General features: G+C 44.0%; 1 protein-coding gene across 1 annotated transcript in view; it reads left to right on the plus strand.

Moving 5' to 3' along the window:
- sdk1a (sidekick cell adhesion molecule 1a) overlaps positions 1 to 21,760 on the plus strand; it is a 251,414-nt gene extending 229,654 nt beyond the window's left edge. Inside the window, exons 37-46 of the mRNA XM_048245387.1 lie at positions 3,209 to 3,324; positions 4,131 to 4,317; positions 5,208 to 5,345; positions 6,221 to 6,382; positions 7,672 to 7,797; positions 9,507 to 9,671; positions 15,820 to 15,957; positions 16,685 to 16,808; positions 17,756 to 17,885; positions 20,031 to 21,760. Coding sequence (XP_048101344.1) covers positions 3,209 to 3,324; positions 4,131 to 4,317; positions 5,208 to 5,345; positions 6,221 to 6,382; positions 7,672 to 7,797; positions 9,507 to 9,671; positions 15,820 to 15,957; positions 16,685 to 16,808; positions 17,756 to 17,885; positions 20,031 to 20,303 — 1,559 coding nt within the window. The 3' untranslated portion in view covers positions 20,304 to 21,760. The remainder of the gene's footprint in view (positions 1 to 3,208; positions 3,325 to 4,130; positions 4,318 to 5,207; positions 5,346 to 6,220; positions 6,383 to 7,671; positions 7,798 to 9,506; positions 9,672 to 15,819; positions 15,958 to 16,684; positions 16,809 to 17,755; positions 17,886 to 20,030) is intronic.
- The last annotated feature ends 311 nt before the right edge of the window (positions 21,761 to 22,071 follow it).

Below are 22,071 nucleotides of genomic sequence, written 5' to 3' on the forward strand. Positions count from 1 at the left end.
CACAGACACACACAGACTCACTTACAGACACACACACACACACACAGACACACGCATACACACACTCATTTACAGACACACACACACACACACAGACACAAGCATACACACTCATACACAGACACACACACACACACACACACACACACACACGCATACACACATTCATTTACAGACACACACACACACACAGACACAAGCATACACACTCATACACAGACACACACACACACACACACACACACACACACACGCACACACAGCTTCCTAAGCCCCTTAGAGCATGTGTATGAGGGAGATGATGGAGGGTGGATGTGAGAAGTGAGGTTGGGGTGGAATTGAAATGGCCAGGAGTGCAGAGTGGGGCTAGGGTACCGCAACCCATCCAGGGCTGACACCCGCTGTGACACATATGAATTGCAATGTCTCCAGTGTGTCAGGAGAAGAGCGGAGTACAGGAGAAGTGGACGACAGGGGGGTTGACGGGGGGGTTCAGGGGAGAGGAGAGGAAGGGGGGAGAGGAGAGGGGAGGAGAGGAGAGGAGAGGAGAGGAGATGAGAGGGGAGGGAGGAGAGGAGAGGAGAGGAGAGGGGAGGAGAATGGGGAAGAGGGGAGGGGAGCAGGGAGGAGCTGACACTAACATGGGGAGGTGTGTGCAGAGCGGTGACAGGGGACAGTGGCCAGTCTGACGCCGCTGACTGTTCGAGTGGACAGGGAGCTGATGTGAGGAATCAGTCCTCTGCCTGAGTGACAGCTGTCACTGCAAGCAGCCACCGCAGTCCTCTCATCCACTCTTCCCTCAAAGCTGACCCTCAGTGTAGCTCGTGTCCTCCCAAACACGCAGGGCGGAGGAGGGGCGCCTGCCAGGGTCTAGCGGCCGTTTGAGAGATTCATTTTAAAAGAAGGGAAAAAGTTGTAAGTGAATCTGAATGGCCTGGATACGCTGGGCACACCCAGAAATAGGAGCGCTGTAGGATCAGCTTGTCTGGTTTAAGCAGCGCTTTTGTGCTCAGTGGCTTTTCTTTCTTTTTTTTTTCAACTTTTTTTTCCGCTCCTGCTTTCACATTACATTTCAGACAGTGTACTTGACCTTGCTGAGATAGAGATTTTACAGGAGGGAAAAAGACGGGCTTTTATTGTGGATGACAGCAGAAACATATTGTTCTTAAACCTGTAAGAGGCTGGACCACACAGTCTCTCTCTCTCTCTCTCTCTCTCTCTCTCTCTCTCCACTCATGCACACACACACACACGCACACACACACACACACACACACACACACACACACACACACACACACACACACACACACACACACACACACACACACGCACTCAGGGGTTGAACCAGTGAACCACATCATTGAAAGCCTCTGGCTCAGCAAAGGACAGATACTGTATGTTAATCATGTCCATTTAGCCGCTTTTTCTTTGTCAAAAATCATTTAATTGGCAAAAAAAAAAGCTCTCTCCAAGCTCAAAGCTCCCTCCAGTCCTTGTTGCATGAAAAACAGCTATAGTGATGAGCGCTTATTTGCTGACTGAACGTGAACCTCCTAAAAGCCTGAGAGAAGACGTTCAGTGGACTGCCTCTCCTAATGAGATGCCAGTAGAGTCTGGTCCAACAGTGACAGCTTTGAAGACGTGGCACTGAGAAGAACGCGCCGCTAATTGTGCGGAAGAGACAGAACATTTTCCCTCTGTGAAACGGACCGGCACAGTGATCTGGACGTGACTGTTGCTCACCACGAGCGCCCTCCGGCCGCTTTGGGTCAGACCCCATCTGTGTGTAGCATGAGGCAGATCTGACCAATGGGAGTCCAGCTGTCTGCACGCTGTGCCTCCATCAGTGCCAGTATTTTGGAAAATATCAAGAGCAGGCAAATTGCTGCAAATGTGAGAGCTGTCACTTTCAGTCTTCCAGGTCCTACCCTGTGAAGAGTCAAAAATCATGTATGAGACATGGATCTTTTGGTTAGTGGCACACTCGTAAGTGTAGTCGCTAGTTTTCAGTTAGACAAAATGTAATGTTACCATTTCCCTAATTCCTGAGAGCCGAAATATTGATTCCTCTCTTTCAAAACCACTCATGCAGTAGTTGCATTGTGGCAAAAACCAGGTGTGACAACAAGGCATTCGTTTTCATTTTGACAAAGTGTAATTTTACTCTCTAACTAGTGTTATTTTTTCCTCCCCCCTCCCCCCAGCCCTCGTAAGGCGTTTAATGAAGCAGTAAATATGAATCTGTCATGGCGAGCACCAGCAGCTGGCTGTGCAGCCGGGGTTATCAGCGTCGGGTTATTAGCGGCGTCATTAGGAGAGGGCCTGGCCAGGAGAGAGGGCTCGGGGGCAGCAGGAGGGGTGCCACTGCCGCAAACAAACAAATGAATTTCCCGCTGATTAACGTCAGGTTAGCCCCGCGTCGGGCGCCGGGGGGGGGGGGGGGATTTCGGCGTGGGCAGTGGGGAGGCCGTGGTGCTGGGGAATGGGGCTCATCTGCTCTTAAAGCCTGCTGGGTCGTGGCCACAGATCAGAAAAATAGGATCTGCTGGAAAGCGCTTGGAACACTTATTTTTGTTTATTTCTTTTTTTTTCCCAACAATGCCAGAGCTACCTACCACCAGCAACAGCATCATAATCGCCAACCCTTTCCAACCCCACCCTACAAACACACACAAAAAAACACACTTCACTCCACGCCTCAAGACTCTTAAAGGCGCTCCAGATTTATGTCATCAGAGAAGCAGAATATTTATTCCCCTCCTCCAAAACTACTCATGCAGAAGTGGCTTTGTGGCAAACAACAGGCGTTATGACAGGGTTTTTTTCTTCTTTTGAATGACTGTAGAGTTTAATGACGGTGACCCTCACCTTGGTGTCGCAGGACTCCTTCACAGCCCATCAGGTTTTGTGTTATGCGCTGTGTGGCGTTGCGACAGCAGGTGTGAGGTGCCTTGTGGCTGTAAGGCAGTGACTTTGGTTAAACCGCTGGACAGACTAACGGCCCTTGATGTGGTGCCACTGCTTCCACAGCCCATCAGGGCGTGAGTGTGTGTGTGTGTGTTTGTGTGTGTGTGTGTGTGTGTGTGTGTGTGTGTGTGTGTGTGTGTGTGTGCGCATGCGTGCGTGCGTGTGTGTGTGTGTCTGTGAGAGAGAGAGCGTGTGTGTGTGTGTTGGTCTCACAGTGTTGTGTCCACTCTGCCCTCAGCTCCCTCCGTGGCCCCCCAGAACATCCGGGTCAATCCCCTCTCCTCGTCCCAGCTGGAGGTACTGTGGGAGCCACCACCTGTGGAAACCCAAAACGGCATTATCCAGGGCTACAAGGTGTGTGTGCGTGTGTGTGTGTGTGTGTGTGTGTGTGTGTGTGTGTGCGCGTGCGTGCGTGTGTGTGTGTCTGTGTGTGTGGGCGGAAGCCACTTTCCTCTCCGTCTGTCCCTCCACCTCAGCCTTTGACTCTCACTCTCTCTCTCTCTTTCTCTCTTTTACACTCTACCTGTCGCTCTCTAACTCAAACTCAGAATTCCCTGTCTGTCTGTCTGTCTGTCTGTGTGTCTTTCTCATTCTCTGTCATCTTTTCCTCTAATACACCTCTCTTTGCCTGCCTCTCTTTCTCGTACAATCTTGTTCATGCAGCACTCTGCAGCACTCATTTTTCATCATTTTCTCTCTTTTTTTGCCTCTCTGTCCATTTCCAACTTTTTTATACTCAGTCTCCAGTCCCCTTTTTCCATTTTTTTCTTCCATGCAACCATCTCCTCAGGATGAGCACTGGTCTGAATCGTAGACATGCTACATGCTGTGAATTACATTATGATGTCTGGCAGGGCGATGGATAACAGAGAACTCTATTTGGGTTCTCTTTGGGAAGGAAAACAGTTTAATGCACTCAGTCAACATTTATGACTATAGATCCATGGCTATATTGTGCAAACTTTTCCAGTTGAACATATGACAGCTGTCATTTTGGTTTCATTTCTATATAATTCTATGATGTATGATGGCATGCTACTTCATGAATGAGATATATAGTATATATATAATCTTTTTGGTGGATTTTTTGGTGGATTGAATGATGTGGAATAAAGTGGCTTCTCACCCTCCCCTTGCCCGCCAACCGCCCACCCCCCCAGATCCATTACTGGGAGATGGACAATCAAAACGAAACGGAGAAGGTTAAGATCCTCTTCCTGCCGGAGACCACGGTCAAGCTGAAGAACTTGACCAGCTACACATTCTACCAGGTGAAGCTCTCTGCCTTCAACGCAGCTGGTGACGGCCCACTGAGCGAGCCCAGAAGAGGACGTACACTCCAAGCAGGTCAGTGCGGGTCACTTCCTGTTTCCCTCCCACCCACATGCCTCCCCAATCTATACAAAGGTGTTTTTACCCCCCCACACACACACACACACACACATACACAACCCTTTCACATTGTTTTTCCTTCATGTCATTCATATTAGCTATTCATGTGCTTCATATAAAATTAGGCCCTCTTTAAATTCTGCCTCTATGCATCTGTTATGGATGGCAGAATCATCTAACCTGAGGCTTTGGTGCATTGAGATGACAGGGCACCTGTCCAGCACGCCCACCCACCCTCGCCCCAAAAAAGAGAAAGCACAGATGCAGAAAATAGTGATTCAAAATGATTCAAGTAGTCCTGATGTGCCCTCATTTGCAGTGAAGATGCATCCACTGTGCTGTTTTTCCTCCTAGTCATTTGCCATTTCCTCACGAGGGGAACACACAGTAAATCTACATGTGCTGCTCAGACGGGCCCAAAGATCTTCACACTTGACACATGAACACGTGCACGAGCACATTCTGTGCCATGGGAAATATGTCCTAGTAATGACTGTCTCAGTCCATGTCACAGTAATAGCTATCATGCAGTTGCCATACTGTACCTGTGTTGTCCCCCTTCAGAGGCATACATTTATTTATTTATTTATTTATTATTTTGAAATTTTAAGCAAAATGAATATATTGTGATATATCTGAAATTATACTTTGATACATGATTTTAGACCATACCACCCAACCTCGCTATTGAGTTTGTGACATCTATTTGAGGTGTATCTCAAATACTTTTTATATTATTAATGTTTGTCAGTGTTTCAGGTTCCAAGCCTAGACCTAATCGCAAATGGTGTATGGTGTGTGTGTCTCTGCGTGCGTGCATGTGTGTGTGTGCTTGTCTCCCTCAGCGCCCAGCGCTCCAAGCTTCGTCTCCTTCTCGGAGGTGACGAGCAGCACACTGAACGTCTCCTGGGGCTTCCCTCTGTCTCCCAACGGCGTGGTGGAGGGCTACAGGGTGCTCTACGAGCCCACCGCCCCCATCCACGGTAAGCAGATGCAGCGTTTTACAGTACCACAGAGCCTCAGCCTTATACAGCTTCAATGAAATTTAAGTGAAAGTGATTGATAATGACTGACTAACTCTATTATTGTGTTACATGCTCCAAATGTAAAGCACTTTGAGCTGCATTCTGTGTATGAAAGGTGCTATACTGTACAGATAAAGCTTATTATTATTATTATTATTATTATTATTATTATTATTATTATTTAATGAATGAGTATTATCTATTTTAAAATTACATGCCTAAGAGAAAGCCCATGGCTTTGAGCAGAAAGAGATCTGGACAGAACCCTGCTCAGATGGGGAGAGTCTATATATCTATCGATACTCAAGAAAACTTTTGTTGCACAAAATAGGACTTTTAATAAGCCCACTAGATGGCGCACTGCTGTTGTTTGCTGATGTAGGTTGAAACACACGCTGCTTGTCATGAGGTAATTACTGCCTCTGTTGTTTTGACAGAGCTGTTCAGCTGACTAACTGCTGCAGATATCAGCTCCCAAACTGGCCACTGACAAAAACTAATTTTTATCCTGGCAACTGGGTGACAGGCTTTGTGCCACACAACACAACAGAGGCCCGCTGCAAAGGCAAATTACAGGACTTAATCACATCAACCACATACCACCCCATACACACACTCCTCTCTCTCTCTCTCTCTCTCATGCTTTCACTCTCATCTTTCTCTCTCTCTGCTTTCTCACACCTCGTGTCAACATATACCTCACTAAGTGAATTCCATCAATAATGCAGCGGGCTTAGGTGTAACCGTCTCTAACTGTGCGTCGATTGCGTTCCCCCTCCGAGTGGAACTGAGGGGTTGACCATCTGTCACATTCCCCCCTCTCCCTCCGACAGGTGTCAGCAAGGTGGTGACGGTGGACATCAGGGGCAGCTGGCAGCGCTGGCTGAAGGTGCGGGACCTCACCAACGGGGTGACCTATTGCTTCCGCGTGCAGGCCAAGACCATCAGCTACGGGCCGGAGGCCGAGGCCAACATCACGGCCGGCCCTGTGGAAGGTGGGAGACGCTCACCCCAGGCCCACAGCTCAACTCAGCTCAACCCCATCAGTCTTCAGCCTCACACCCTCCCCCTGGCAAACAAACAAGCTGATAAACAAACAAACAAACAGCTTGCTGCACCTGCTGCTCAGTGTGCAAGATCTCTCTCACACACTCCTTCCTCCTGTTACTCACTCTGTCCCCCACCATGACACTCCTCCTCTCTCCCATCTCTCCCTCTCGCTTTCATTCGTTTTTTTAAATTCAAATTTGGTGAGCTTTATTGGCATGACTGTAAAAGCTACAAAATTGTCAAAGTAATATGGTGTGTATATAATACAACAAAATGAAAAATATCAAGAAAAAAGTAATATATAGAATATTTGACATGGAATACGGTAGGTAATACAAAAAGTAAAATAAAAAGTAAAATAAAATAAACATAATAAACATACATGCATATAATCATGAAACTAAAAATAGTCATGGGTTATTTTGTCTCTTTGTGGCATCTCTCTCTTTCTCTCTCTCCTTATCTATCTCTATTGCTGTTCTCTAACTCTTTCTCACTCTCTCCTGCTCTCACTCCATCTTTCTTTTTCTCTGTCTCCATCCCTCCCTCCTGCCCATTCTCTCCATGTTCCTCTCATCCATAACCTAAGGCATAGAAGAACTTCTTTAGGCTGTGATCAATAAGTCACCACAGCGTAGGCGTCGGGTCCAGGAAACATTGAGGCAACATTGCCTGCCTCCGATGACTCTGTTTATGCAGGTCCTGAGGCGCTTATTAATTCTCATTATGAAATATTGAGGCTAGTGTGGTGCCAGTTAGAGAAATCACAGAGCTCGACTTTGAAATATGACCCAGGTCATGTTCCGTAGCAGGTCAGCACAACTTCTGGGAACAGAGAGGCCTTGATTTTATTTTTCATTTTAATTTTATTGATATCACTAGCTATGTATATGCATGGCTTTTCTAGCTTATCTCTATCTCTCTCTCTCTCTCACTCTCTCTGAGGGCAGCTGATGCAATATCACAGATAGTTTCATCTCTAGCCGTCCTCACATGTAGAGTATGCTGATTTCATCAGTTAGTCTCCACTTTCCCCAAGTCTAGTTTCAGAACTTCTGCAGATAGTGCACTAGCGTATGTGTGGCCTCCTACCACATGTATCAGTTTCACAAGTCCCAGAGGAACAGGAAAGAGGAGCTTAGAGGATGTGACATGATACTGTATGTATACTGCATCCTTCCTTCCATCTTTCCACCCACAGCTTCACATCTTCCCTTTCTTTGCTTATGTTTAGGATCACCAGGGTCTCCAGTGGACATGTCCATCACCAAGTCCACCTCTGCCCTCACTCTCCACTGGACGCCAGGAGACTCGGGCTCTGGGCAGCTCACTGGCTATGTGATTGAGGCTCGGCCTTCAGGTATGACCTTCATGCACTGACACAGCTCGGGGATGTGTTTTATTTATAATTTCAACACCAGGGCTGACCTTGGATAGAATCAAGCAGCTGCAACAGCTACAACAAGTGGTATACATCGTCTTGGAAACAACATCTTACAATAAATGGGTTAAACATAAACAAAAACATCAGGTGCTCTAAACCTGAGTGAATATTTAGTCAGAGGGGTCACTCACAGTTTAGCTTGGGCCTCTGGTCCCACACTGGGGAAAGGCAGCACCAGAGTCTAGTCTAGTCTAGTCATGGGCCCATACAACCGCGACTGCAGTCAAAGCCACTGGTCCCCTCTTGCCAAGAACATCCGATCTGATCTGATCTGAACATGTTTTTTTTTTTTTTTTTTTTTTTTTTTTTTTTTTGACATATCTCCTCTCCATGTTCCTCTCATCCATAACCTAAGGTATAGAAAGAACATCTTTAGGCTCTTGATCAATAAGTCACCACAGCGTAGGCGTCGGGTCCAGGAAACATTGAGGCAACATTGCCTGCCTCCGATGACTCTGTTTATGCAGGTCCTGAGGCTTATTAATTCTCATTATGAAATATTGGGGAGGCTAGTGTGTGGTGCCAGTTAGAGAAACTACAGAGCTCACTTTGAAATATAGGCCCCAGGTCATGTTCGTAGCAGGTCAGCACAACTTCTGGGAACAGAGAGCCTTGATTTTATGTTTCATTTTAATTTTATTGATATCACTAGCTCTGTATATGCATGGCTTTTCTAGCTTGCTCTATCTCTCTCTCTCTCTCACTCTCTCTGAGGGCAGCTGATGCAATATCACAGATAGTTCATCTCTAGCGTCCTCACATGTAGAGTATGCTGATTTCATCAGTTAGTCTCCCACTTTCCCCAAGTCTGGTTTCAAGAACTTCTGCAGATAGTGCACTAAGCGTATGTGTGGCCTCCTACCACATGAATCAGTTTCACAAGTCCCAGAGGAACAGGAAAGAGGAGCTTAGAGGATGTGACATGATACTGTATGTATACTGCATCCTTCCTTCCATCTTTCCACCCACAGCTTCACATCTTCCCTTTCTTTGCTTATGTTTAGGATCACCAGGGTCTCCAGTGGACATGTCCATCACCAAGTCCACCTCTGCCCTCACTCTCCACTGGACGCCAGGAGACTCGGGCTCTGGGCAGCTCACTGGCTATGTGATCGAGGCTCGGCCTTCAGGTATGACCTTCATGCACTGACACAGCTCGGGGATGTGTTTTATTTATAATTTCAACACCAGGGCTGACCTTGGATAGAATCAAGCAGCTGCAACAGCTACAACAAGTGGTATACATCGTCTTGGAAACAACATCTTACAATAAATGGGTTAAACATAAACAAAAACATCAGGTGCTCTAAACCTGAGTGAATATTTAGTCAGAGGGGTCACTCACAGTTTAGCTTGGGCCTCTGGTCCCACACTGGGGAAAGGCAGCACCAGAGTCTAGTCTAGTCTAGTCATCGGCCGCCCATACAACACGGCTGCAGTCAAGCGCCACTGGTCCCCTCTTGCCAAGAACATCCGATCTGATCTGATCTGAACATGCCAATTCTGGAGCAAGCCAATGCCCTGAAATACATTGTCATCTCTGACCATGTGACCCTCCCCATTCTGTCTTGCCTTGCTTCCTCATTTCCTCCTTCTTTGTCTTAATCCTCTCCCACAACTGTCAGATGAAGGCTTGTGGGACACATTTGTGAGGCACCTGCCCCCCAGCAGCACATCGCATGTCATCAGTCTGGATCGCCTGCGCCAGGGGGTCAGCTACCAGTTCCGGGTGCTCGCCATCAACCAAATGGGCTACGGTGAGCCGAGTGCGCCATCTGCTGCCATGTCAGGTAATTGCAGTGCTCTATTTATTCTCCCCATCTCCCACTCTTCAAGTCTCTAGTGCTCTCTCTTTCTCTATCTCTCTCTCTCTCTGTTTTCTCCAGCAATTCCTCAGAGATAACTGCAACACACCACACCCCAAACATAATTTTTGAGCTACAGGGATGGCCAGTCAGTTTGTTGTAATTGTAGTGCTGTAATTAGAGTAGCTTTTACTTATTTTACTTATAATGACCACTGATTGGAACAGCTGACCACTAGCCAGACTCTGCCTCTAGTTTGCATCTGTCAAATGACTCCGCTGAGTTCCCCTTGGAACAGGGTGGATTTTTACATCAGTAGAAGAAAACCTGTAAATAATTGAACCAAAACACCAAAACAATCAAAACAAATTGAACTGTCCAGTTTATTAATAATAATAATAATAATAATAGCATTAAATACACTGATCAGTCGAATGCCCTCAGTCAGTATCATATGACTACATTCTAGTTGTAGACAGATGTATTTTTTATTGCATTGTATTGCATTATTTTATTGCACACTGCAATGGAGAAGTCTGAGGCCAGAAGGCGATAAGACAATGACATCATTAGAGATAATCTCTTTTGAGTTGTGATCAGGGTCACGGGTTGTAGCCCAACCATTATTGGTTGATTTGTCAATAGGGACTAATAATAATAATAATAACTTTAAACTAGAAAATGTAATTCCGAGGAATTACTAGTGCATGAAAATGCAAAACAAACTTTTATTTGGAAACAGTTGTGGGCAGAGGAAACAGTTGGTGGGAGTCATAATTGATGACAACTGACAGTTGGAATGGCTGAACAGTTACATAGTTAGATAGTTTAAATTGTTAAATTATTTAGTAGGGAATTATTGTAGTAAGGACTTTTATTTTTAAACAGTTGTGGGCAGAGGAAACAGTTGGCGGGAGTCATAGTTGATGACAACTGACCAGAGGCATCGCCAGCCGATTTTGCCGGGGCTTTAGCCCCGAATGTTTTCAGTGTAGCCCCGAATGTATTTTGCAAAGTTGACTAACAAATATGAAATCATTATTCCCAGGGGCGTCGCCAGCAGTTGAAAACATTCGGGGCTTAGCCCATAGAGTCTAAACGGTTCTCATAAGTCCCATTTTGCCTGCCCTTCCTGCTCATTTTTAATATATGAATCCACCGACTCTAGCCTCATTTGTGCCACCTTGATTGCATATTATGGACACTTTTTTGACAATTAAAGGATGTCATGACATGTTGCTATCTTGACATTTCTGTGTGCTTTAAAAAACGAAGGATATAGCCTATAGCAAACATGGCGTTTTAAATAGCAAAATGCATCATATGGTTCATGTTATGCTTAGCTTAAGGAGAACGAATCATTGTAGACTCACTAATTGGATTCTACAAAGGCAAAGTACCTAGCCTAGATAGACCAGCACTGTTTGGCCAGCTCCAAACTGTAGGCGAGTGAGTGCAGTACTTTCAGGGCAGGCCGATAACAAACCTGAACTTGTAGCCTAAGAGCCTTGTAGAGTGAGAGGAAACCGTGTCCTGGTTTTATATGTGATAAATAGGTCCATCTCATCTCACAGTTTCAATGCACGATCCGAATAATGGTTTCATATTTGTTGCAAAATACATTTTGGGCTACACTCAAAACATTCGGGGCTGAAGCCCTGGAAAAATCGGCTGGCGACGCCCCTGATTATTCCGATCGTGCATTAAACCCTTGGGATGAGATGGACCAATTTAATAAACATACAAGCAGGACACGGGTGTCGTCTTACTCTCCTTCATAAATAACACGTTACCTAAATCATAAAATTGAGGCTACAGTTCCAGGGTTGGGCATGTCATTGTTTGCATTTGGTATTTGGTCCAGTGTTGGGCATACATTGTTTGCATTTTCATTTGATATCAGAAAGTTATCAGGAAATCATTAAGGCAACAAGGACAAAGACAAGGACATGGAGTTATGCTGTTATCGTAATTTACACGTTCAGGTTAGTTATCAGCCTGCCCTGCACTCACTAGCCTACAGCCTACGTGCTCGTCAGTTCACATCAGACTGCACTAGACTGTGATTGACAGTCAGATCTCACACAGCCCTGCTCTGATTGGACCAGAAGAACCGGGAGCTGTGGATTTTTGCAAAACAAATAACAGGCTCTAGGTGTAGGTAGAAGTGCGGGTTTTTTTTCTGAAACCGGCTGATTTATGTTGTTCTGTCGGAGCATAGTGTCGGTTTCAGTGAATATGATCAAAAAATCTTGCCAACTGCAGCTTTAATGGCCCTTTATGATGTCATAATGACAATGCAAAGTCTATGGGGAAAAATAAGCTTGTTTTTTGTTAATATCTCAAAAAGTATAAAGTTTACAAAAACAAAAATACATTGCTCAAGTGTCCTTTTCAAGACCTGTCTTCTGCCTGCCTCTATGGGAATTTAACATAGGGGTGCCAATACTTATGCCCCCTGTATTTTATTTATTTATGATACATTATTCATTCACAAAGAAAATTGGTGTCCTTAAAGGTTGGATATTTCCTCATTTTTTTACTTAAGGCATTAAGATCAATTTCCAAAAGATGATTTTACATTCCTCTTTTTAGTCAACTTTAGCAGAGGTGCCAATAATTCTGGAGGGTACTGTAGGTAATAATAGATAAGAAGCCCAGTGATAACAGTATGCACATTTTCATGCACTGTAATAATAAGAAGACTTTGGATAACAGAACAGTGCATTTTAATGCACTGTAATAAGATATAAAGAGTGCCTTTCAGTGGAGGGGTAAGGAAGTGGGGTTAGAGGTCAGGCCTCAGTGAATAGGTGTGCTTTTAGGACTAGCTGATCATCAATCCATAATCTCAGTGAATTGGTGTGTTTTTAGCACTAGCTGATCATTGATCCATAATCTCAGTGAATTGGAGTGTTTTTAGCACTATAGCTGATCATTGATCCATAATCTCAGTGAATTGGTGTGTTTTTAGCACTAGCTGATCATTGATCCATAGTCTCAGTGAATTGGTGTGTTTTTAGCACTAGCTGATCATTGATCCATAATCTCAGTGAATTGGAGTGTTTTTAGCACTATAGCTGATCATTAATCCATAATTGCCTTGTTTTTCCTCCCATGCACTTCCTCCCCTGTGTGTCTACTGTATGTGTGTGACTGACGCAAGCACAAACTATGACCCTCCTTATCCAGTATTGGTCATAAATGATGATCCTCCCTGTCGAAGGTGCAGTAGGTACAGAGAGGGTCAAGTAATTCAGGGACAGGAGGAGATTTCGGGAGTGTTTTTTACGATGTAAGTGTTGACCTTAATGAGAATACAAAGTTATCGTGCTCTAGTTGCTCTTAAAATCCGTTCACTGATGGGGGAGCCGTGTGTCAGCAGTAGTGTTGATGTCCAGCAGCACATATGGGCCCAGGTTCAAATCCAGCCTGAGGTCATTTATTCAAACCCCTTTCCCATCTCTCTCTCCCACTCATTTCCTGTCCACGCTTCACTGTTCTGTCCGTTAAAGGCTAAAGAGCCCAAAAATATACCTTTAAAAATATCTATATTGTTAATAACGCTGTATCAATAAACTAAATTGAACTGAGCTGAGTTGGCTTGGGTGTGCAGATGAGTTCCATCAGTTACGTAACTACATCCTGTGTGTCGAAACGTGAAGGAGTCACATGGACTGGTATGAGCCAGCAGTGAGACTTAACATGGCTCTGATGTCTGATGGAGCATCCAGTTGATCAAATCTAATCATGACTCAGCATGCATATCTCTGGGTCTAGCCATATATAGTAATAGTTGACCATTCAGACTTTGTTGGATACTTTTTTTGTTTGTTTGTTTGCAGGTGTTTTCCAGTGTCACCAGTTCAAATAGAAAAGAAAAATCAATATACAGGTGTCATAGCCTCAGCCTCTCAGTGAGCTTTTGCCACTGTCATTCAGTGTCAAGCCAGCCAGCCATCTGTCATCCCTGCACATATCTGAGCACTGTTTGTTTGGCACAACTGGGCTGTTGTCTGTTTGATGGAAGTGCAGATGTCAAAATCAGATTGATATACGGACACTACTGTCTTTTGACTTGCAAATGCTGGCTCTATGCATCGAGAACAGCAGAAAAAAACATCCTATTTTGTTTGGATTCAGTAGTGAGTGAGACACTAATGTGTTTATACAGCACATGATCTCCCAAGGGCCCAAATCAAACGTCCCATGTCAAGGATTTTGAACACAGAGACAAGCAGATGGCTGGTGACTTTTACTAGCATGTTTTTTAAGGGTTGATTTTTTTTTTTTTTTACTTCCTCTGATATGTTGCCGCCCTCTGCATTTCACACATACACACACCTAGGGCCATGACCGTCAAAAGCGCATCGTCACTCGTCAAAAGCTCATTCAAATTTAGTAGGATGTCCAGTCCACATCGGGAGGGTTTTCGTTATCAAACGTGGAGCGCATGGCGCAACAAGGTGTTCCTAGGTTTTTTTAATCAGTCATGGGTGTGTTTGGGGCGTAACATCATTTAAACCAATGAGAATGACATCTGTCATTCCCTTTAACGGCGCAAAGCGTGATGTCAAATAAATGCATCTGTATTTTGACATTCAACGGCGCATTTGAAGGAGGCTGCTTGCGAGACCGTATGAAATAGTCATTCCACTAAACCATGCTTTACTTAAACCTAGCATAACCTTCACGCATTTGCACTCCTCTATTATTTGAACTCATTGACAAAGTGAAACTAACTTCACCATGGTGCCAGTCAATGACAAGACAGTTATATGCAGTTACTTTCACTATTGACTGACAATGGGTTACCATTGTCACAAACACCTTGGCTCAAAAGGGAACATAGGGAGACTGACACCGTCGGATAACGTTTAAATAATAATCATAAATTTATTTACAAATATGTAAGTCAGTAAGTGAAGAGCAACAAAAGATAACATAAAGTGTCATGCGCATCAGCAATGTGTAGACTATGTGTAGTGCATAAAGAAAAGGCAATTTGAACAGCCGCAGCCAGCTCTCAGCAGCGTCAGGCCAGAACAGAAAAGAGAGGCCGAATGAGGCCACAGGACACAGGCTTTATTCTGGAGTCCATTGACACAGAGCCACGCCCCTCATTAACAAGAGACCACTGAACCCTCCAGCTCCTCCTGCAGGTCGAAAGACAGACATGACAAACAGGAACAATATGCCTAGTGCTCAGAGGCACCATAAAGGCAAAGGGAGGAAAAGGCGTAACACCTCACGGCACGGCAAAGCCGGGGCGTCACACCATCGAAAACAAAGGGCTGGAAAAAGCAACACTTACCCTAATATTGCTCAAATGACTGAATAAAAAAACATTTATCCTGCAGAGGAGTTGCTTATATCTCGTGACAGTGCGTCTTCAGCTGTGCTCCATATGTGTCTCTCGCCTCTCCCCTAATCACTTTTAACCATCATTACCAATTTGCAAATGTTGGTTAATAACTACTCATCATGAGATGTACAGTATTTCGTAATATCTTTATTCTAATTATGTTTCTCATTGTAATCGTGCAATTTGTAATGTTTTGCATGGACGTGCGCTGGTATGCGTTCATGGATGATAGAAGGATTGTGCGTTGAGCACCTGCCAATATGACTGTTGACAATGCACTCTTAAAATAACATATAAACAACTCGCCATAGACTTCTGACCTGGTGAACAATAGCGATTTTAAGACAATGCGCTAAGCCACTCCCTTAGTTGTTAATTGCCACACCCCTGACGCATTGTTTAAAAAATAAACATGCAAAATAAGAAAATCTACTTTGCACCAGGTGGAAAACGAGTTTTGCACCATGCGCCAGGGTGCAAAATATGGCCCTTACTTTTCAAAATACCCAAACAGTAAAAGCGGTATAATATTATTGTTCTCTTATTTGTTTCTTGGAAGAATAGATAGTAAAATATAGGATAAGTTCCTTTTCCATGTACTTTTGGTAGAAAACCATAATATGTTTCACAGACATCTTAGAACTTCTGTAATGATTTGAATGAATGAATGAATGAATGAATGAATGAATGAATGAATGAATGAATGGATGGGTGGATGGATGAATGAAATAGTGAATGATTTTTGACTCTCTACTCTGCCACCTGTAGCCCAGCTGGAGACGCCGTTCTATGAGGAGTGGTGGTTCCTGATCATCCTGGCCCTCAGCAGCCTGATCCTGCTGCTGATCGTGGTGTTTGGGCTGCTCTTCCACGGCCAGAGCAAGAGATATAAGAGCTGTGGCACAGGTGAGGATGCTCCCAAACTCATTCTCTCACACTCACTCATTCACTGTCACACTCACTCACACTCTCACATGCACACTCACCAACATTTACACTCACACTCCCACCCATTCACTCTCATATACCCCCACTCTCCTTGGATAGGTTCATACTATTATCTTCACTGATGCACTTACATTAACATGTGAGGGACACTGATACTCTTAGTCTCTTAGTTGTGATCTCTGGAAACCTTTTTTTTTTGATGGCACAAATTAATTTTTTAGAAGTGGGCTATGGAATGTAGCGGATCTTCCAGCCTAAAGCTCCTAGGGTTGGGGAGAAATTGGTTTCCTGGTCAGCATCCAGTCTGAAGTGGCTCGACGTCCGGTCCTCCTCCAGCTGGCTACACCACTCAACTGGCCGTCAACCAAAATAGCAATTTACCTCTGACATGCACAGCGTCTGTTTCCCTGTTTGAAATGTGGACATTAGAGAGACTAAATGAGTTTATTTGGCCGGATGTATAACTGAAGCAGTGCCGACCAAACACAGCTTGTGTCCCTTGTCATAATCATGCTATGTGTGCAAACTGCTGAAAGGCCATTAACTATTTATGTAAACATTCTTTGATTTATTCAGTTGATGTTTAAATGACTCCATGCCTTAGACAGTTGCATGCTGTGGACATTTGTCCTCTCTGTTTGTCTTGCCATGTGGTAATGATGTTCCACACACCTCTACCTCCCAGCAGGCAAAGCCGTCTCGACAGTAGAGGAGTCTGTCACCCTAGACAACGGAGGCTTTACCGCACTGGAGCTTAACAGCCGACCTCTGCATGTCAAGAGCACCTTCCTGCGCAAGAATGGGACTAGGTGAGAGAACCGAGTGCTATTAAAAGAGCTCTATTAGAAGAAAGCCCTGTGTCCTCACTATTTATACATAAAAATAACGGTGACAATTGATATGTTGTGTTAATTAATGCGGGCCTTCTGTCAACAATATGCTTTTATACAGATATAAATAACACCTCTTTAACAGAATTCAGTAATGACTCAGTTTTGTTTATCACTGTAATTGATAATCAAATGGCTTGCACAGCAGTTACAAGCTTGCTGACATTAATGACTACATTATGGTATGAGTGTTTTGGGGTTGGAGGGGAATTTGAGGTCAGTAGACTTGATATTCTGCACACTACACACCCATAATTCGATGCAGCATGAATCCTCCTTGTTTGTGCATCAACTCAATTCAGCAGAACAAAACCTCGGATCCCATAAGAATTGATAAGAAAAGAGCACTGGCATTTCAATGGTCCTCAATGAAACACAGTACCCCCTCACTGAATACAGCACAATGAACTGATGCAGTCATGGCAGCAAGGAAACCACACCAGCAGGTGTACTAACTTGGAATGTACTTGTGCTCTGCCTTGCTAAAAGCTGAAGACAGCTCAGCTGTGGAAAAACAACCCCCAACCAACCATGTGTCTGTACCTCAGTACCACCTTCTCTGACTTGGCCATGTGTCTGTACCTCAGTACCACCTTCTCTGACTTGGCCATGTGTCTGTACCTCAGCACCACCTTCTCTGACTTGGCCATGTGTCTGTACCTCAGCACCACCTTCTCTGACTTGGCCATGTGTCTGTACCTCAGCACCACCTTCTCTGACTTGGCCATGTGTCTGTACCTCAGCACCACCTTCTCTGACTTGGCCATGTGTCTGTACCTCAGCACCACCCTCTCTGACTTGGCCATGTGTCTGTACCTCAGCACCACCCTCTCTGACCTGGCCATTCTTTTTCCACTCTTTCCCAGATCTCCTCCTCGGCCAAACCCTGCCGGGCTCCGCTACTCAGACGAGGACATCTGCAACAACTACAACGGCGGTGTGTCTACTGAGAGCACAGCCCTCACAGAGAGGCCTACCGAGGTCTCTGAGTCAGAGGTAAACACACGTTGCCACCGCTCACCCTGCAACACTAGCTCCAACCAGTCAAGCAAGTGAGGGACAAGATCCAGCTGGGGCCTCATTTATAAAAGGGTTGCGTAGAAACCATCCTTCATTTGATCTTAGATAATTTCTGAAATGATCGTACGTGTGATTCAGAGAAAACGAACGACGCGCACAAAAAAACGCGTCGTCGCCACCCTTCCAGATGTGCCCATTATAAATCACAAATGAACGTCAACTTGTGCGCAGCCGGATGGTTTTAGGTCTCCGCCTTGTAAACACCCCCTCATCTATATCATTAGCATATGTTTTAATGAAATCAATGGCCTAAAAGCTGGAGCCTATGTAAAATTATATATTGAAAATATTGTATAGGCTTAGCCTATGCCATCTGATGTTAACTATAAGCATCAGTTTGAATAGCTTAACTAATTATGTTTTTTCCAAGCAAAGCTTTCTGGAAAGAGATTGTATGCATCCATGTCCATTGTCCTCTGCTCGCTTTCATTCCTCTTGCTTGCAGTAATCTGAATAATCAACATTTAGCATGTTTAGGCCTACTTTCTAGAAAAAGAAAAGTGGGTAGGCCTACCAAAGGAAAGACCTCTAGGCCTACAGCATAATCATGTACGTTATGGTACAGTATAGGCTACTGTACGTTTCCAATATGACCCAGGGTAATATGCTGATTTAGCCTACAAAACAGAGGACTAAATTATAAGCGTGATATGTCATGTAGGCTTAACGTTTCTTTTAGGATAGGCTATGTTTTTGTAGAAAAAGTAGCCTAGTTCGCCGGTCTTTCATTCATTCTGCATATCTTTGCGACCGTTTTCTTCAATAATGTCCAATGGCTTAAACATTGTCCTTTATTGTTTGCTTTAGACCTACCTTTATATTTTAGCCTACATTATCCAACTCACGTACTGTCATCTGATCTTGGGCACTGCCAGTCAAAAAAAGCAAACAGGTGTGCGCTCTGCACCTCTTTACACAACTCCCCCGCAACAATATATGAAGATGTCCTGCTTTCAGAGGATAACTTCCGTCCCTTGGTTGTGTAGGCTATATAAGATTTAAAATATCTATAGCCTACATTGTATAGCTTACATTCATATTACCTTTCTGTTACGGGGCTGGGACTAGGCCTATTAGCGCAAATTAGGATGTAGTGGACACTAAACGCGAGTAAACGCAGTTTATCCACCTCTGAATTTTCAGAAATAGAGTTTACCCACCTCTTATTAGAGTTTATCCATCTCTCAAAAGAGTTTATTCACTTTTAACATTCAAAACTGTATTATCCAATATATTCCCAATATTTTACAATAACCTCCACCATTATCAAACATGTTCTGAATGCCTTTTTCTTTTAAATCTGATACCACATGGCGCAGTCCACCTCACCGAGATCGCAGAATTCATAGATCACCCACCTCTTATTTTACCACTACATCCCTGGCGCAAATGTAGGCCTACTTTTCCTCTCCTAAACGAGGGCAATTGGACATTTTATGGTCAATATTAGATTGGTGAGAACACTATACAAATATACTAGATCACCTGTGAGAATGTTTCAATCATTCTATCGTAGGTCTTGGTGTTTTTTTTAGATATTATGAAATAAGCTATTCATTTTTTCACTTTCTTAAGTGGGCTATAGTTCTCATTAGCAGTTTTATGCCAAACCATGAAACATTAAGCTGCGTCCAAAACGACTTTAAAAATCTTCTGATATTGATCATGCATATGGTAAAGAAAGACATGAGATCGTTGGTCTTGGAATTTTGAAAATGCATCGCACTTAGACCTCAGATTACTTGCAGTACCCCGGCATTACCACAAGGAAATGGTCGTACGTGATGTTTGAACCTGACGTGGAGATAAGCACTTTTCCACGTCAAAGACGTTTTTTTATAAATCTGAGCGTTGGCATGGATCGCACCGTCTAAGATCAAATCTGTGCGTAAGAAAGCTTTATAAATGATACATTTCCAGCAAAAACACTCAGGACTTGTTCTAGTGGCACATAGTGATTAACAATTGTAAAAAAACAATCCGTTTGTCACAGGATTTGAATAACACAATTCTCTCTCTTTGCTCCCTCTCTCTGCCCCCCCCCCCTCCTCTTTCTCCAAGGCCTCGGAGAGTGAGTGTGAGGAGGACCAGGTCAAGCACTCGTTTGTGAACCATTACATGAGTGACCCATCCTATTTCAACTCGTGGAAGCGGCAGCAGAAGGGCCTGAAGCAGACGCTTGCCTGCGCCTACGAGGAGTGTGCCAGCGGCGACACGGACTCCTACTACCAGACTGTGGTCACCCAGCACAGTGTAGGGGGCGTGTACACCCCCGCCGGACAGCCCGCCGCAGGCTCGCGAACTCCCGTCACGGGCTTCTCGTCCTTTGTGTGACAGCCATGGGGCAGAGGGGCTCACTGGACTTTAAAAATGGGAAAAAATGAGGTGGGTCTGGTCCCTCTGGCTTTTGGCTCAAGGTCTGATAGCTGGTGGGATTGCGCAGTACAAAGAAGAAAGGAAGGATGGAAGGAAGTAAGGACCAAATGCCACGAGCGGAGAGAAACTCAGACATTTGACATTTCACTTCGAGCACTATATAAGATATTTATGACCGGTCATTTGTTTTTTGTTTTTTAATGTACTTTTCATGCTGATCAGTGATCGTGTCAGTTTAAAAAGAAGAGAAAAATAATTAATTAAGAAAAACTTGTTCACAGGAAAAGAAAACTTGTCTTCAAAAGCACCTGAGATATTCACTACATTTGGAAGTGTATGATCATGTTTTATGTTTTATTTTGTCTGTGTGTGTGTGTGTGTGTGTGTGTGTGTAAGTGTGTGTGTGTGTGTGTAAGAGAATGGAGTCATGATTTGTGCACGCAAGTCTGTGTGTGCAACCCTGACTTAAAATCTATGTTTTAAGATGGGTGTTAAAAGCAGGGTATCATAATGGTATGACAGGTCAATACAGTAAAGAGTAATGCATCTATAGAAGAACATTCTCTCTTGCTTGTCTCAAATAAATCATTCCAAGATCATTCCTTTCATGGAATAACACCACACCACAAATGACTGCTGAATTATGTATGTCAAACATCATACTATACACAATGTCTAAGCAGAATGTCACCTTTGGTCAGTGTAAAGTTCTTTAGGACTTTATTTGAATATGAAGAGCTGAGTAGTCCTGTCTCTGCTGTGTGTGCTTGTTCACCGCTTCACAAAGTCACCAGAGCCAGTATCCAAAGAAAAGCTTCCCTTTCAAGTGGCGTGCAAGAGGTTAGGTGGAGTTGTCCTCACACAGCAGCGTTTTCACACTTGCTTAGATTCCTCCTTCCAGCATCACAACTTCACATTTGACTTCAATTACAACAGAAAACTTTTGAGATGTTTCTTTTGTTTTGTTTCTCTCTCAAAAGTATGAATGTAGTCAAATCCCAGTCAGTGTTGATGGGAGGAAGGACATCTATTGCCTTTGCCCTCATTATCTGCACATCTAAGCCGAACGAGCATCACTTTAAGAGGAAAAGACATACATTTAGCATGATTTGCTTATTTGAACTGACAGGCATTGTTTTGTTCCCCCACCTAGCTGTGTTATGTTTTGTGCTCAGACTGTGAGTTTTCAAAAAAATATTTGCTCTGGATTTTGAAGTGTTTTTTGAAAAGTGCTGTAGATTCACCGTCATGTTCTGTTGGATTTGGGTTCTGCAGCTTTTCCCTCAATGCCAAACACTGTACAGAAAACTATTCTTCTATCACTCATCAATCGCATCATCTCTGTTTCACCATGAGTGTATGTTACTGAATTTTCATACAGTAAAATTATTTCCCACCTTTTGAGAGGAATTAAATGTTTGCTGTTCACATTTATGTGTCTGAAACTGACATTTTCAGAAATTAGTTGTGTGCGCCCTTCAAAGTTTACTGTCCAAGACTGTGGAGTCGGACAGATGGGTCCACTTATGTACTAACACAATCACTGTAGCTGAAAATAGCCTATTTACATACTATCAAGAGTTAATGTATCTGATGGCCCAGATCATCAGGGATTCAAGGGTTTTATTTGTCACATCTGTAGAGATACTGTCGTAAAACATGTAGTGAAATGGCATTTAGCTGCTCTTCAGATCATGACCTCCTTTTGTGGGACTACTTCATTCAG

This window comes from Alosa alosa, chromosome 6 (genome assembly GCF_017589495.1).
Source record: "Alosa alosa isolate M-15738 ecotype Scorff River chromosome 6, AALO_Geno_1.1, whole genome shotgun sequence".
Lineage (NCBI taxonomy): Eukaryota > Metazoa > Chordata > Actinopteri > Clupeiformes > Clupeidae > Alosa > Alosa alosa.